Source organism: Arachis hypogaea, chromosome 14, assembly GCF_003086295.3.
Source record: "Arachis hypogaea cultivar Tifrunner chromosome 14, arahy.Tifrunner.gnm2.J5K5, whole genome shotgun sequence".
Lineage (NCBI taxonomy): Eukaryota > Viridiplantae > Streptophyta > Magnoliopsida > Fabales > Fabaceae > Arachis > Arachis hypogaea.
In genome coordinates, this window is record NC_092049.1 from 142350747 (window position 1) to 142366342 (window position 15596).

General features: G+C 33.6%; 2 protein-coding genes across 12 annotated transcripts; both read left to right on the forward strand.

The window, feature by feature from the left end:
- The first annotated feature begins 454 nt into the window (after positions 1-454).
- Positions 455-13553, forward strand: LOC112798222 (LEAF RUST 10 DISEASE-RESISTANCE LOCUS RECEPTOR-LIKE PROTEIN KINASE-like 1.4). Of its 11 annotated transcripts, none has more exons than XM_072215652.1 (6): positions 455-1412; positions 10277-10309; positions 10411-10734; positions 10854-11767; positions 12357-12443; positions 12596-12874. In XM_072215652.1, exons 1-5 carry the CDS (start codon positions 575-577, stop codon positions 12384-12386), a joined length of 2139 nt encoding a protein of 712 aa, XP_072071753.1. In that variant the 5' UTR covers positions 455-574; the 3' UTR covers positions 12387-12443; positions 12596-12874. The 11 variants fall into 11 exon arrangements, with proteins under 11 accessions (XP_072071753.1, XP_072071754.1, XP_072071756.1 ...); XM_072215653.1 differs by lacking the exon at positions 12596-12874 and adding an exon at positions 12915-13045 and having other exon boundaries at positions 480-1412; XM_072215655.1 differs by lacking the exon at positions 12596-12874 and adding an exon at positions 12920-12960 and having other exon boundaries at positions 480-1412.
- Positions 13554-13630: 77 nt separating this feature from the next.
- Positions 13631-14605, forward strand: LOC140178503 (uncharacterized). The gene has a single exon (XM_072215659.1). It carries the CDS (start codon positions 13947-13949, stop codon positions 14442-14444), a length of 498 nt encoding a protein of 165 aa, XP_072071760.1. The 5' UTR covers positions 13631-13946; the 3' UTR covers positions 14445-14605.
- Positions 14606-15596: the final 991 nt, after the last annotated feature.

Consider the following 15596-nt stretch of genomic DNA (forward strand, 5'->3'; position numbering starts at 1 on the left):
GATTCATCTTTAGAATATTATGCCGTTTATTCAAGGCATACTTTTCTTTGGATTTTAACTTTCTAAATTCCAAACTGTATATGCGAAAAAGTTTACAGCATTTTTTTTAATGGTAAGTATTCTTAAGATAATTGCTAGATAAATTCATAATTAGTTGTGCAATATGTTGGCCTAATTAAAATCCGGTATGTTAGTTGAGACAATAACACCGCTTTTTAAGTATATAACAACATTTTCTTTGATGATCCATAATAAAATATATAAAAGAAAAATAATTTTGGTGTTGTTTGCTTAGTACTCTAAAAATTGAATGAGGATTAAATCTTAAATAAATTATATGGATCGAATATGTATAAATAATGTTTAGTATTTTTTTTATTTGAATATTTAAATTCCTATATACACGTATACTCTATATATAAGTCAACGAAACTCTACAATACTTTATTAGTCTCAATTACTATCCTTTTCTTTGAATTTTCATGTCTTGTATTATCCCTTTAGTCTTGTTTAATTATCTGATTCATTTTGCAAAGTTAAACACATACACTAAGATCCTCTGCTATTTTCTAAAATGGCTTCTCTGCTTGTTATGCTTCTCCCTCACTTAATGATCCTCTTGATAATGATTCAGATTCCTCCATACTTAAGCTCCAATGATGATAACTATACAAGTTGTGCTGATACTCGCTATGATTGTGGGAAGATTAACAACATTGGTTTTCCATTCTGGGGAGGAAATCGTCCAAAGCAGTGTGGCCACCCTCTTCTACAACTCAACTGTGATCCTGATCATGACTCCACTACTTACATAACCATCAAGAACATGAGATACCGGGTTTTGCAAGCATACCCGGAAAACCAAACCATGAAGATAGCAAGAGTTGACTACTTTGAAGGTCTATGCCCTTCAAAAGCAGTAAACACAAGCCTTGACTTTGAGCTCTTTGATTATGGGCCTGGCAATAAGAATCTTACCCTCTTCTATCATTGTTCTTTAAATAATGGATTGTCCAATTCCATCCCCGGATTTCTTAATTGTTTCTCAAATAGAACTTCAGATGAATACTTTTATGCTAGGCCTGAAGCTCTAGGTGCTCCTCCTTCTAGTGTTGTTTGCACAACAAGTGTGTTTATTCCATTGTTGTTGCAATTTGATGTTAAAGTGGAGTTGACATGGAACAACATAGAAGGTGCTATCCAAAATGGATTCTTGGTGAAATGGATAGGAAGTGTAGCAGAATGTTTCAAGTGTATGAACACAGGTGGAGCCTGTGGCTATGATTTGAATTCAAATCAACCAACATGTTATTGCAAAGATCAGTCTGGCTATTCATATTTGGATGATGGGCACATCAAAATCTGTGATGCTTCTGCCACCTCACCAACTCAAGATGATCTTGGACGTTCAGGTATATGTCATATTTCTAACATGCAATTTGTTTTATAACTATATACAAGAAATAATATCATTTCTTATAGTAGTAGTAACTTATTATAGTCCTTATTAGTTCCTCTATATAACCAATTGTTTCTTTAGTTGAGTTTGATTGTAATCCCATACATAGTTTTCTGTTCTTACTTCTTACTCATATGGCTAAGTCAAATATAGCTTAAATATTTTAAACTAAAGTCATTATCTTACCCTTGCCTCCAAATAGATATCATTTATAGTGTAGAGCCACCTATTGCTATTAGAATATTATTTAATGAGTATCTTAAGAATATTTATTAAGAATATTATAAGTATATAGTTTTTCCAACTCTTAATTTCTTATATAGTGGTCAATTTCTAAATTTCTACGGTGACTTAAGCTCAAATTTTCTTTTCCAGCATTGTCTAATTTTTTATTCAGTATGATGAATTATATTACATATTTTTTAGATAAATTGGTCTATCATATCAATTTTGAAAATTTGTGACCGGATAATAATTTTATTAACAAATTAATACTTTTTTATTAATATTAGTGAATACTTTGAGTTAATATCTTATTTGTATACTTCGAGTTTAAATTATTGACCAAAAAAGTAGTAAATTTTGTTAGTCATATAATATTATTCATTTTTAGTTCTTTTTCCTTTTTTTCGTTTAAAAAGAGTTTTAGAGCAATGATTGAGTTGTCTCCGTAATGAATTCAAGTCGTGAAAATAGCCACTAATATTTATCAAGTTAGGCTGTATACATTATATTTTTCGGATATAGACCTTTTTTATTTCTACGATAATGTAGGATGCTTGTGCATCGAGATACCTTTTCCTATATTTTTTTGGTCCACATATATTGGAAAGTTAAATCTATCTAGGTTTGATTTTTCATTCCTCTGCCCTTCCATATTATGAATATAGTTCATCCTTTGAATTCTATTTTCCTTAGCTAAGCTAGTCTTAAGTTATATACTAATTTTCTTTATTTCTTAAGCTATTTTCCTTAGCTATGCTAGTCTTAAGTTATTTCTTTATTTCTTAAGCTATTTTAGTCAATAGATTTGACTAGCTAGCAAAACTCATATAAGTTTTCCTTTTTTTTTTTAAAATTAAGATGTAGTATTGGCTTGCCAATGAGTAATAGCTCAAATGACATAGTTTCTCCATACTCAATTAAGAGGTTGCGAGTTCGAGTCTCCTATCTTTGGTAAAAAAAAAAAAGATGTAGTATTGGCTTGTCAAAACGAAGTTTAGTTGGTCTAGTAGATAGTTCACTAGTCCGTTTAAACAAGTGTCGGAACTCATATAAGTTTTTTTTTTTTAATTAAGATGTAGTATTGGCTTGTCAAAACCAAGTTAGGTTGGTCTAATAGATATAGCTCACTAGTCCATTTAAGTAAGTATCGAAATTGGAATCCTGCCTTATACATACAACTCAAATAAAAGTATTGCCTTGTCAATCTTTTTGTTTGCAATGTTTTTTTTTTCTTTGTTTGTTCATATCTTTCCATCTAGATTTTGTTCATACTTTCCCCAATTAATTAAGTGGCCATCCTCCTCTCATTACAGTTTTCCACTACTTGTAAACTACGTTACTCGATCTCACAACGTGTATGAAGCGAAGCTAATTCCGTGTATGAAGCTAATTAATTAACCTCCCTAGACATTTTGATTCTTTTCCCTATATTTTCATTTTCATTATGACATCAGCTATGTGTTGTTGACGTCATCCAGCTTCTGCTTCTCCACTGTGTCCATTATTAGATTAACTGGGAATGAGATAAGTTGAATTCTTGTAGCACAAAATATATGTAAAATACAACATAACGCGTTTCCAAATTCCAAGTTATTTGAATGGACGTATATATTTTTATGTAGTTTGAAAGTTTAATTTTAGTTGACATGCACAAATAGGAAGAAAATTAGTGCACTAATTAAATACATGAGAGCGATGTAAATTATTAAGGAAGCTAAGGTGGTCAAAAAACGGGACCTCCGAGGATCCCCTTCTAGAATCACACTTTTCGGAATTCTAATTCAGAGAAAGTGGCAGATTTATGAGATTAATAAAGTAATTAAGTTCATCATATATAACAATATAATTTCTTTTTTCCATGTTCCTTTGCCTCAACTTTTCTATAATAAACCACTCTAATAAGATAAAAATTCACGTATAATTGTTTTAATGTGAAATTGATAATTAAGAGTCCTCAAGTAACAATTTAGTTAAATTTATTAAATTATCTAACGAATTTTGGTTATTATTTTCTTTTTGAGTACTGCTAAAGAGCCAATGACCTAAACGTACAATGTGTACAATGAGCTAAATTTTTTGTCTATGAATAAAATGAACATCACCCATACTATCTAGAATAACCATATCCAAAGATTGAACTATTGATCTTTCGGATCTAGAACTCTAATACCATATCATGAAACCACTCATCCCAAAAGCGTAACCTGACAGGACAATATAACACTAATGGTCATATTTCTAATATTTCCTAAACCTCCATTATACACATTGTACGCTTAGACCATTAGCTCCCGGTACTTATTCTTTCTTAATACAATGTAATATTTGAACGTAGAGACTCACTTGCCGTTTTCTTCGGTTAATGTAATAATATAACAACCTCCTAGAAACACGGCTTTTATATTTTATTATATATTCATTATTCAGTCTTCCTCTGTTTGCTGCACTTTGAACCCAACTCCTATATATTTTCTTCTTCTTTTCCATCATCACTTCTCCTTCTTGTTCTTCTTCTCCCTTTGCAACAATGAAACCTCTTTGTCGTCTTCGCCACCTATATTCCATATGGATGTTCATCTTAGCTCTTATTGTCCTGGCAACCCACGTTCCAACATCTGTAGGTGCCGCTGATAACGTTTATTACTTGGCGTGCAAGAACACTTTAAGCTGCGGATCCATCAGCCAACTCACTTACCCTTTCTGGGGTGAAATTGACAACACTAATGACAGGCCAAACTATTGCGGTGAGCCTAACTTGGAGATCACATGTGAAGATAACAACCATAATAATGGAGTCCCAAAGTTCACAGTGGATTCTGTCAAATACAGGATTCTTGATTGGGACGTCGGTAAACAGAATCTGACAGTTGCTAGGGACGATTACTTTAGTACTAGCATTGATTTCTGTTCAGGAGATTTCAGCAACAACACCTTGAATGAAACCATACTTCAATATGATGATAACAGTGTTGTCAATATCACAATCTTATACAAGTGTTCTTCAGAAACAAAGCCTTCAGATCAGTTTAAGATTGTTCAGAGTTGCGGCAGCAGTAGTGTCTACTATGCTGAACAAGATGATAATAAGGCGCTGCCTTATTATGAAGGTTGCAGCACTGTTATTTTTCCTGTTTCAAAGGCCCTAGCTTCGGCTTTTGCTAACAGTGCCAATAACCCCACTAGAATTCAGCAAGCGTTGCAAGGTGGTTTTGTCTTGAAATTATTGCCTCAAATCAATGATCAGTGCAGAGGATGCACTAACTCAGGTGGCAATTGTGGCAGCAATGATGGACATTTCGTCTGTTACTGTAATGATGGAACTCATTCAAATTCTTGTTCAGGTAAGTTTGTTTCTTAATTATTATTCATGATCATGCCTGCATGCGTGTGCTGGTTTCTGTCTTTCTGTTACCGCAATTGCTCCATCCAATACCCTTCTATATTTTGCTCGTGGTGGTTCATCCATGCAACAATTTCATGGACCAAAATTTATGTTAATAGTATTAGATAGATATTCTTAATCGAGATTAATTACTTAGGATTATTGTTAATGGGATTAACATGCGTCAAACCCTCTATCTCTTGATTAAGGGTATGTAGCTCTATTTTCTTTCTTTTTTTTTTTTTTTTTTTGCCTCATCAACACTATACGGAATCTGAAAGAACACATACAAGGTCAGAAATTGCTTGCAAGTTGATGTTTGACTTTTGGGGTACGGTACGCGGAAGAGTTCAGCTCCTTGATAAATTCCCATGTTGACCATTTCATTATTAGACTATTATATACGTAGTTTTCACTAAATTAATAGTAAAATATATTATATTATTATATAGTTTTATTCTTCTAATGCTTAACTCACGCCTGCCTCTCATCCAGGCATTGTTTTTATTTCACATCTTAGCAGCCCCCCGAGTTTCTAGTTATGTGGCTTCAAACTTCATTCAATTCTTTGATTTGGATTTTGTGTCCTGATTTTTTTATTTTTTCGGGGTACCATATGCTTAAGATAAGAATTTCCACTTGCATAAAATATTGGGGACTAGGACTTCAATTTATATTAAAGTTGATTTTTTTTTTCTGCTTTTATATTTGGAAGGTGTTCAAGTAGATATTAACTTATGATGCCAAAAGTAAAAGTTAAAACTGTGTTGCACCTCTTTTGACTTTTGAGTTCTGTTAGGCTGCGTTTGTTTCCGATAACAGGACAAGATACTGATGGACAGAGATAAAATTTTGTGTTCTTATATTCTATTTGGTGATAAACTAGAATAAATTATGAAAATTTAATTTATTTTTATTTTTTTTCATTAAAAAATTTGAGATGAAAAATATAATAATAAAAAATATAATTATAAAAAATTAACAAGAATAATGAAAGAAAAAAATAAAAAATAAGTTGTGTTTCTTGTTAGTGTCTCCGTGTCCTTCCTGTCAAGATGGACATAAAATATACTAATTTAGTGTCACTTGACACATTGTCTCTGCCTATGTCTTCTCTGCCAAACACGATTTTGTGTCTCTGTGTCTCTGTCTCAGTGTCCTATCTCTATAAACAAACGCAGCCTTTTATATATAAACCAAGAATTCAATAAAGGACCTAATTTTTTAGTTAATATCAATAAATTTTTGTAAACTTTAAATTATAAATTCTAATTTAAAAAAAAAAATTTTTAAAATTTTTTTTATATTAGACTAATATTAATTAATTAAAAATTAGTGTCTATATTTATTCATTGATAAAACATAAGCTCAATGGATATATTAGAAGGGAAATATTTGATAAAAAAATTAATAAAAAATAATATAAATTTATCTTATTTAACATTCATTAATTATTATTAAAATTAATAAATATTAAATAGAATAAATTTAAGTTATTTAGACTAATTTTTTATTATCTCTATAACATTACCGTTATTAGAGAGGTTATACATTATGTTTGGTCACTAATAGCCTAAACTGTTTGACTCTGGAGCAGTAGTGATCAGTGATGAGTGATCACCAACCCTTAAATTTTAAAAAACATTTAGCAGAATTAGGTAATCCCCATTTCCAACATAAAATATTACAATATTAATAGGTCACCTAAATTTGCATTCCTTACAATTGTGGTGTGGCTTATAAGAAGTCAATGGCATTACGCATCTCTCTTCTATATTTTAGTGTAATGTCATAAGTCTCTTTACCAAGCTATGTTTCTGAAGATGCAAATTCTTCATCCAATGAGTATCTTTTCCTCATTTTTGGTCACCATCATATCCATCATATTTCTGAATCAAGCCCCAACATCATTTTGTGCCATTGGTATGAGGATGGATACAAATTCAACTACTCTTCTTAATGGTTATGCCTCTTTGTTGAATGAAAGCAATAGTTTGTGTGGTGATGAATGCCCAAAAAGTGGTGGCCACTGTGATCTAAACCCTGTTTCAGGGGTTTTATCTTGCTATTGTAAAGATGGATCTGTTGTTCAATCTTCATGTCCATCAAGTAAGTATACTCATTACTCATGTAAGCTTTATAATACACTTTGAGTATGATTACTAACTTAATTAGTAGAGTGAATACCTCACTCGACTCCTCACAATTATCTCGAAAGGACAACGAGACAAAAAAAAAAAAAACATCTAACCCGGCCCCTGATCTTTTTTTTTTGGGACTGATTAGCTCCTGTGCAAAAAAAAAAACAACATTCACTTTTTTTGGTACAGAGGCTAATCAGTCCCGTAAAAGTAAAACTCAGGAGCCGGGTTGGTTTTTTTTTTTTTGTCGAAGATTTCGTTGTCTTTCGAAGTAATTGTCAGGGACTGTTTTGGGTTTTTCTCGAATTAGTAACCTAACAATATAAATTATACTTTGGATGAGAATTTTTATGATATTGAATATTTTTTAAACTTTATTTCTATTTTTAATGGACTAAAAATTTTTGTATCTAGATTTTCAATGATAAATATCTACGAGTTAAAAATGTTAATTGAGTCAATATTTGAGGGACATTTATATGATATGAATGCTTCTACTTAAGAATTGGTCTATGATGCAAAATGTGATTATTTTATTTAATTTATTTTCTCTCCATTTGTTTTTACCAAGTCAATAATATCTTGCAGCTTTACTACGTCATTGTGTAGTATAATTCTTGTATTAGGTAGAAGTAAGTAGCTATTAGTCCTTGTGAACACTGCACATATAATATTTAAAAAATTAGAGGTTGCTGTCTTTGATTGCAATTAAACTTCTTCTTTCACATTTTATAAAGTCAACAAATACAGGAAATTCATCAATTCTCTGCTTACTATTATTAGCATCTTAAATGCACTTAATTACATTTACAGTGAGTTTTAATAGGAGTGAAATTGGAAAACGGGTCAACAAGTTTTTTCAATTTTCTCCCTTTATAAGCAAAAAGTCTATGTGCATTAGTCAATATAGAAATTGAATAAGCTCATTTAAACCTCTTTTACATAGAAATATCATGGTGCTTGCAAAACAAGTGATTATAGTGTGTTGGAACTTGGAACATATATGCTTTTACAATTTGACATTGAAAAATATATTGACTGTGGACTATTCTAAGAGCTCACTTAAATTTGATTTGAAAAACTTACACAGTTCATCAGTTATTTCTGTTTATGTTTATCTTGTTATTCTTCCTCTGTTTTAATTTTTAACTTCTTTTCAACACAATAAAACATTATTTACAAAAAGTCAAACATTAAAATGGATTATTTTATACGTCTCTATTTATAACATTTTTTATAAAAAAAAATAGCACAATTTTTAACTTAAATCAAATTATCTAATATTTAAATTAAATAAAAATTCATATAAAATTATCTTTATATAAAATTAATAATTAAAAATTATTAAATAATAATTTAATTAAATATATTAAATTATCTAATAATTTTTAATTAATTACTTTATATAAAGATAACTACACGTGAATTTCCACTGTTCGAACTAACAATCTTAAAACCAAAGCTACACAAAGCTATTTTTATTTTGTCCATTGATTAGTTGCTAGCAGCTTTCAGTCCTATTTCTAGATTTTGACCAGTCTCCACTCTCCATTGAACCAACCGTACAAGAGACTATATGTTTGACCATCAAAGTAATACACCCCCCTCATTTTCTTTTTATATTACACATGTTGGTCCAGGACCAATTATTTTATTGAACCAATATTGGATTATCAGATGATACTATTAAAATATGTACTCACAACTTATTTTAAAGTTATTTTCTTAGGTAAAAATTCAGGTGCAGTCAACTTCACGTAAAGTTGATATTTAAGAGCTGTTAAATTAAAATTTAGTCAAATCAATCAAATCATTTAACAATTCTCAGATATCAACTTCACATAAAACCGACTTCGTCTGAATTTTCACCTTCCAGTAAATGTAATGAAGTACTAACCCGGCTGCTAAAACTAACAACATATAAAAACACTCAAATTCAGTACATGTTTTTGCATGCTCTTCACGTACATCATAAAGTCCAAGTCAACTAAATCCATCTTACTGTTCTTTTCTTTAATAGTTTCATAGTAATCAGTAACACCAAAACCAACAACTAACACTTTTAAAACAACAAACTAACTAAACCCAAATGAGTAAACGTAACCAATAATGAAACAACAAACTATGTTGTCCCTCTCTTCTTTCTCTTCTTTCTCCATCACCATTTTCTTCTTCTTTATCTTCATATTCTCTCTTCTTCACCCTACAACTCCGCTACCTTCCAATGCATCATTCTCCCTCTGCAGCAACACTACATTCAACTGTGGCAACATCACCAACGTTTCCTACCCTTTCACCGGCGCCGACCGCCCCTTCTTCTGCGGTCCGCCGGAGTTCCATTTGACATGCAACGACGGCGTCCCTGAGTTAAACATCTTGTTGGTTCGCTACCGAGTCCTCCAACTTGATTCAGTAGCTCAAAGCCTCACCATAGCCAGAGCAGACCTTTGGAACAACACATGCACCAACGTGCACTTAAACTCAACCATTGATGATGGAACTAGTAGCTTCACCTATGGTTCCGGGAACAAGAACCTTACTTTGTTCTATGGGTGTGGACCATCTATGTTAAACATAACTCCTGTTAATTTGTTTCACTGTGATAGTGGTTATGGGAATAAAAGTGATTCCTACTCTTTGATTGGTCCTTTGCCTATGGATCCTATTCTTAGCATTGTTCATTGTGAGCTTGGTGTTGAGGTTCCTATTCTTGAAGATCAGGCTAATAGGCTCATAGGGAACAGGTCTTTGCTTAGGGAGGTTTTGATGAAGGGTTTTAATGTGAGTTATAGCAATAATCATTATGAGAGCGAGTGTTTGAAGTGTGTTATTGGTGATGGTGGCCAGTGTGGGTTTGATTTTGATTCAAATAAAGTTATTTGCATTTGTGATGATCAGTTGTGTTCATCTTCAGGTATTGCAGCCTCTGTTTTTGTGATGAAAATTCTGATTGTATGTACCAAAAAAAAGATTGTTTTAGGGATGATACTTTATATAATATACTAATTCTCTTTGTTATCATTATATGATTCCTTGTTTTGACTGTTCTTATTTTGTGGAATGTTGCAGGGAAAAGTACTAACAAAGCAGCTATTGCAGCAGGTACTTCACATACATTCTTGTTAATAGTTGAAGTGAATTCTAATAATGCCTAATAATAATAATGAATTTTGATAGTAAAATGTTCTAGCATTGTCTTTCAGGTGCTACCTCAGGAGCTGTAGTCTTTGTTGTCCTTCTTATAGGTACACTTTTTGTGATAAGAAGAAGGAGAAGAAATGCTGAAAGATCAAGAAGCAACAAGGATATTTTGCCTTTGAGTGGAGTCCCTCTTACATCTTCAACTACAAGTAGTAGTAACACATCTCAGAGTGTTTCTTCTTACCCTTCCTCCAAGTCAGATTCTGTGCCAAAGAGTTACTACTATGGTGTTCAAGTGTTTGACTATGCTGAACTTGAAGAAGCTACCAACAATTTTGACCCTTCTAGAGAACTTGGCGAGGGAGGCTTTGGCACTGTTTACAAAGGTAATAATAACAACAAAGTCTTCAGTCTATACTTGAATTCTTGCAAATATACATAAAGAGTTTTAATTTTTTCACACATAATACTAACATTTAATCTTATAATGATTATTGTTGAGCAGGTATGCTTCAAGATGGGCGTGTAGTTGCAGTGAAACGCCACTATGAAAGCCATTTAAAGCGTGTTGAGCAGTATATGAATGAAGTTGAGCTTCTAGCACACTTGAGGCACAAGAATTTGGTCACACTCTTTGGCTGCACTTCAAGACACAGCAGAGAACTCATCCTTGTTTATGAGTTCATACCTAATGGAACACTAGCCGATCACCTCCATGGAAGCCTTGCAAATTCCACCTTACTTACTTGGAATGTAAGATACAAAGTTGCACTCGAAACAGCCGAGGCGCTTTCCTACCTTCATTCTAAGAAAGTCATACACAGAGATGTTAAGTCCACAAACATTCTGCTGACAGAGACTTTTCAAGTTAAGGTTGGTGATTTTGGACTATCAAGGTTGTTTCCTAAATTTGTTACTCATGTCTCAACAGCGCCACAAGGCACACCTGGCTATGTTGATCCGGAGTATTACCAGAACTACCAATTGACCGATAAGAGTGATGTTTATAGCTTTGGGGTGGTGTTAGTTGAGCTTATATCTTCACTGCAAGCAGTGGACATAACCCGGAACCGGAATGAAGTTAACTTGGCTAGTCTTGCAGTGAATAGGATACAGAACCAAGAATTGCATGACATGGTTGATCCATGTCTTGGATTTGAGAAGGACAATGATGTAAGGAGGATGGTAACTGCTGTTGCTGAATTGGCATTTAGGTGCTTGCAGCAGCAGAGAGATATGAGGCCCTCCATGGATGAGGTTCTTGAGATCTTGAGAGGGGTAAAGGGTGATGAGTTTGGTGCATTAGAGAGAAACTCATCAGAGTCAGCGGTGGGTGTTAACCATAATAAGACAGAGGAGGTTATACTTTTGAAGAAGGTTCTACCACCAGTTTCACCAGATTCTGTTGCTGATAAATGGGTTAGCAGCTCTTCTACATCTAGCACTTCATAGCTTCTAAGATTATTTTTTCCATTTCTTTTGTAATGGTTTCACTGAGCTAGTTTCAAAGTTCATCATACCCTTCACAATTCACATCTCTTAAGATTCATTTTGAGGCCTTTTATGTATGTTTTCATGTTAATATGTGTGAGAGGTTGAACTCAATATTGAAAAATAGGTAATATGATTAGAGAAGAGAGACTTAATAAATACTTTTTGTGTAAATATTTTTACTCTAATCAGTTTCTTTGATTGATATATACACATAAAGAGGAACATGTTAGTGAATTATGTTTGAATTTGGTTTTGGAAATGATTTTGAATTTAAGCAGAAATCACCTAAAATTGTTAATCGACCCTAATATATAATACAAAGTTAATATTTTAACCATTTTCTTTGTTTTATCCAAATTTTTTTTTAGTCATTGCTCATGAAATTTTACAGAGTGTGACTTTTCAAACATTTTGTTATACAAAGAGGACTTAAATTAGTGATAGTGAAATTAGTTAAGAAGTGTGTTGGTGATTGGCACATGACAAGTGCTGAATTTCCCTCATCTTATTACAGCAGTGGGACATGCTAAGAAGAACTTCTTAACACAACATGTGCACTTCCTTAGTCAGGATTACACAACTACATTGATACATTTGACAGGTAGGTTGTTCTGGTACTCTATATCCACATGCTTGTCATGGTTAATATACAAGCCATTTTATTCATGTTTCAGCTACTCTTGCTTGTGTAGTCACTGAGTAACTCAGGAGATATTGCTGAAGAATGTGTCATTTTTATCTTTTATAATGCAGTTGTGATTATGGGCTTGGAATGCTTCATTCTCCTGGAAGACATTCCCAGTATGGACATGTGAATTATGAACCTTAGTATATTAATAGAATGTGGGACATTTTCTTTCTCTTCCCCACATTTTCCTTTTCTTACCACTCATTCAAACTCACTAGGATTTGTATATTAGGTGTGCTAATTTGTAAATGCAACCTACATGCTTACTATATATTCTTTTATTTCTAACAGAGGTTGTAGAATTGTAACATTTTAGTTAGTTATGTAAATTTTCACTTTTCTAAGCCTTCACTTCAAATTCATGCATAATTTTTTTTTTTGAAGTAAAGGAGCTCAACACAATAGAGTGGAGCAATAAAAGTAGCTAAAAGTACCATCGAAAGTAAAAACCACAACCCCTAGTCATCTTCGGCATGGCTATCAACAACCAAAGGGCTCACCACCAATTCATTCCTCCAGATACGTAAACGACCTGTTGATAATTTCCACCACACTTGAAGCCTGATTTCTGAAGAGCCTGCCATTCCTTTCCAGCCAGACTGTCCATATAACAGCAAAAAACCCAATAAACCACCTCTTCCTGTCCACCTTCCTTGGTGATGAGTTCGTCCAGCTTTCAAAGTGGTGCTTTAGTGTACCTGGAAAGCACCACCGCCGTCCAAAGGCAAGCAGCCAAGCACACTACACCTGCCAAGTGATTTTTTTCCGATTTTTTGATGCATAATTTGATATCTAAAGTACCCTTTGTTGAGCAATTGATTATATCATCTAATCACTGTTTAATATCTAACTATGAATATATAAGAAGTAAAAATAAAGTGTTGGAAAATATTTGGAGTGGACCACTAAGTGGATTCATGGCAGTTGGGTCCACTACTTTTGTAGGTGTTCTGAGTATGCTTAGCAGAATAAGTCCTATCTCCTTTGCAATCACATGCTACCCCAAATTGGACTTGGGCTCTACACTCCTCCTTCTTCTTGTTATCCACAACTCCCTCAAAACAAAAACAGACTAAGACACATTAACTCACTCCAAACAAAGCCATTCTTTATATTAAAAAATAAATTAAATCTCATACTATAAATATTAAATAACATCAATTAAATCATATTCATATTTTGTTATTGTTTAGGTGTGACAAATCAAATCATACAGGTATATGATGGAAGATACTATGGTTGATTCGATGTTTATATAAAAGGAGTAGAAGAGAGATAAAGCCACCTTTTATATTCTCCCAATAAAGCCACTTCCTTAGTAACTCTTCTCTCTCTTTCTCTCTCTTCCTTCAGATCTCAGTTTCTCTCTCTAAAAAACCGTTCCTAAATTAAAATTTTCTGCTAAATGCATCACAAATGCCTAACCTTCATAAATTCAAGCTCTTAGCCACTCAATGTTCCGTCGCCGGCAGTCCAACACGCAGCCCTACCACCAGCCCTGTTATTCATCTCCGCCGCCGCAAGACCCTCCGCATGCTCCTAACTCGCCCTTCCTCCGACCACCACCGCCGACGCTTCCATCCTCCGCCAACGCAAGATCCCCCCGACACCACCACCACCACCACCAGAGTCCGCCACAAGCTCAAGGACCTCTTCGTCTCCTCTCCATCGCCGCCGCCAGCAGAAAACACCGCCGCCGCCAAGAGCTGCCGAGAATTAGAACAGCAGCAACAGCTCCACCACCATGAGCAGGACGGATTTGTCTCCGGCGGCTCCGCTTTCGGCGTCAGGTTCCGCTCCGGATCTCCACTCCGACGCAGCAGCGGCGCAGCTCTCCGGCCAATAACATCGGCGTTCCGGTACCGGTTACTCCGACGAGCATGGCGACCGATGTTAGTGACAATTCCTGAGTAGTGTCATGACTGTACGGATAAGCTTAATTCCGGAATTTTTATTTTTTTATTTATTTATTTCATTACTTAACTAGTTAACTTAAATTTTTGAGAAAAAAAGAAACAGAAAAAAAAAAGAAAAAAAAAAAAAAGAAAAGAATAATATTCTCTGCTTGCTGCTAACGTGCTCCGCGTGCGTTTGTTATATCATTATGGGTGTGCTTAACGACTTAACGTAACTACAACGTTTGGCGCATTTTTATTTTTTAACATTACGGTAGCATCTATACGACGCCGTATTTGTTGGAAGTTGTACGTTTGACTAACGATGCCCAACGGCTTCTTTTGTATTCTTGTAAATTTTTGTTTTGCGTGTAGAAGATCAGAAGAAAATGGCATGCAATGCAATGCGATATTTTGATTTTTGTTTTTTGACTTTGGAGAATCATTAGTTAATTAATTAAGTGATTGATTAATAGATAACTAAATTTAATAAGTGTACGTGTTAGTACTTAGTAATATTGGGACGTGGATGAGTTAAGAGAACTAGGATGCTTTCCAAAAAAAACAAAAGTCTCTCTCTATTTGCAGTTTCCATGTGTCTCTGCCCTGAGATGTTTTCTTGTTTTCTAAGTACTACTAGTGTCTTTATCTTCTAGTTTTGTACTAATGTTCTAGATTAAAGGCATTTTTAGATGTTCTCACACTTAAGCATAAGTAATAATGCTTTATTTAGGTTGTTGGTGTGCATAATGAGAAAGTGAAAATTAATAATAATGATGTCTTATTGTGGCTAAATTCTAGTATAGTGTTTAGTTCTAGTTCAATTATTAAAGGGCAATAATACATGCACATTATAAATATTCTTTTGTATTTGTATAGTCCTAAACACTTGATATGGTAGGCCCGTGTACGAATTTCCATTCAGTGCATAATGTGGATTCTGCATTTGTTGTACATTTGGAAGCCTTTAATATTCTAAACTATGGGGTTCCTAAATAATGATGTTGGGCATAATGTTGGCAAGTGATGATGCTACCTAGCTAGAGAGATTTCAGATCTGAGATTTAATTGTGAGTAAATCCGTTGTGATTAATATCTTAATCACAAGTTTATCGTTATCTTTTGTTTCATAGGGACAGAGTCAAATTTGCAACCTAAGAAAATGACAATG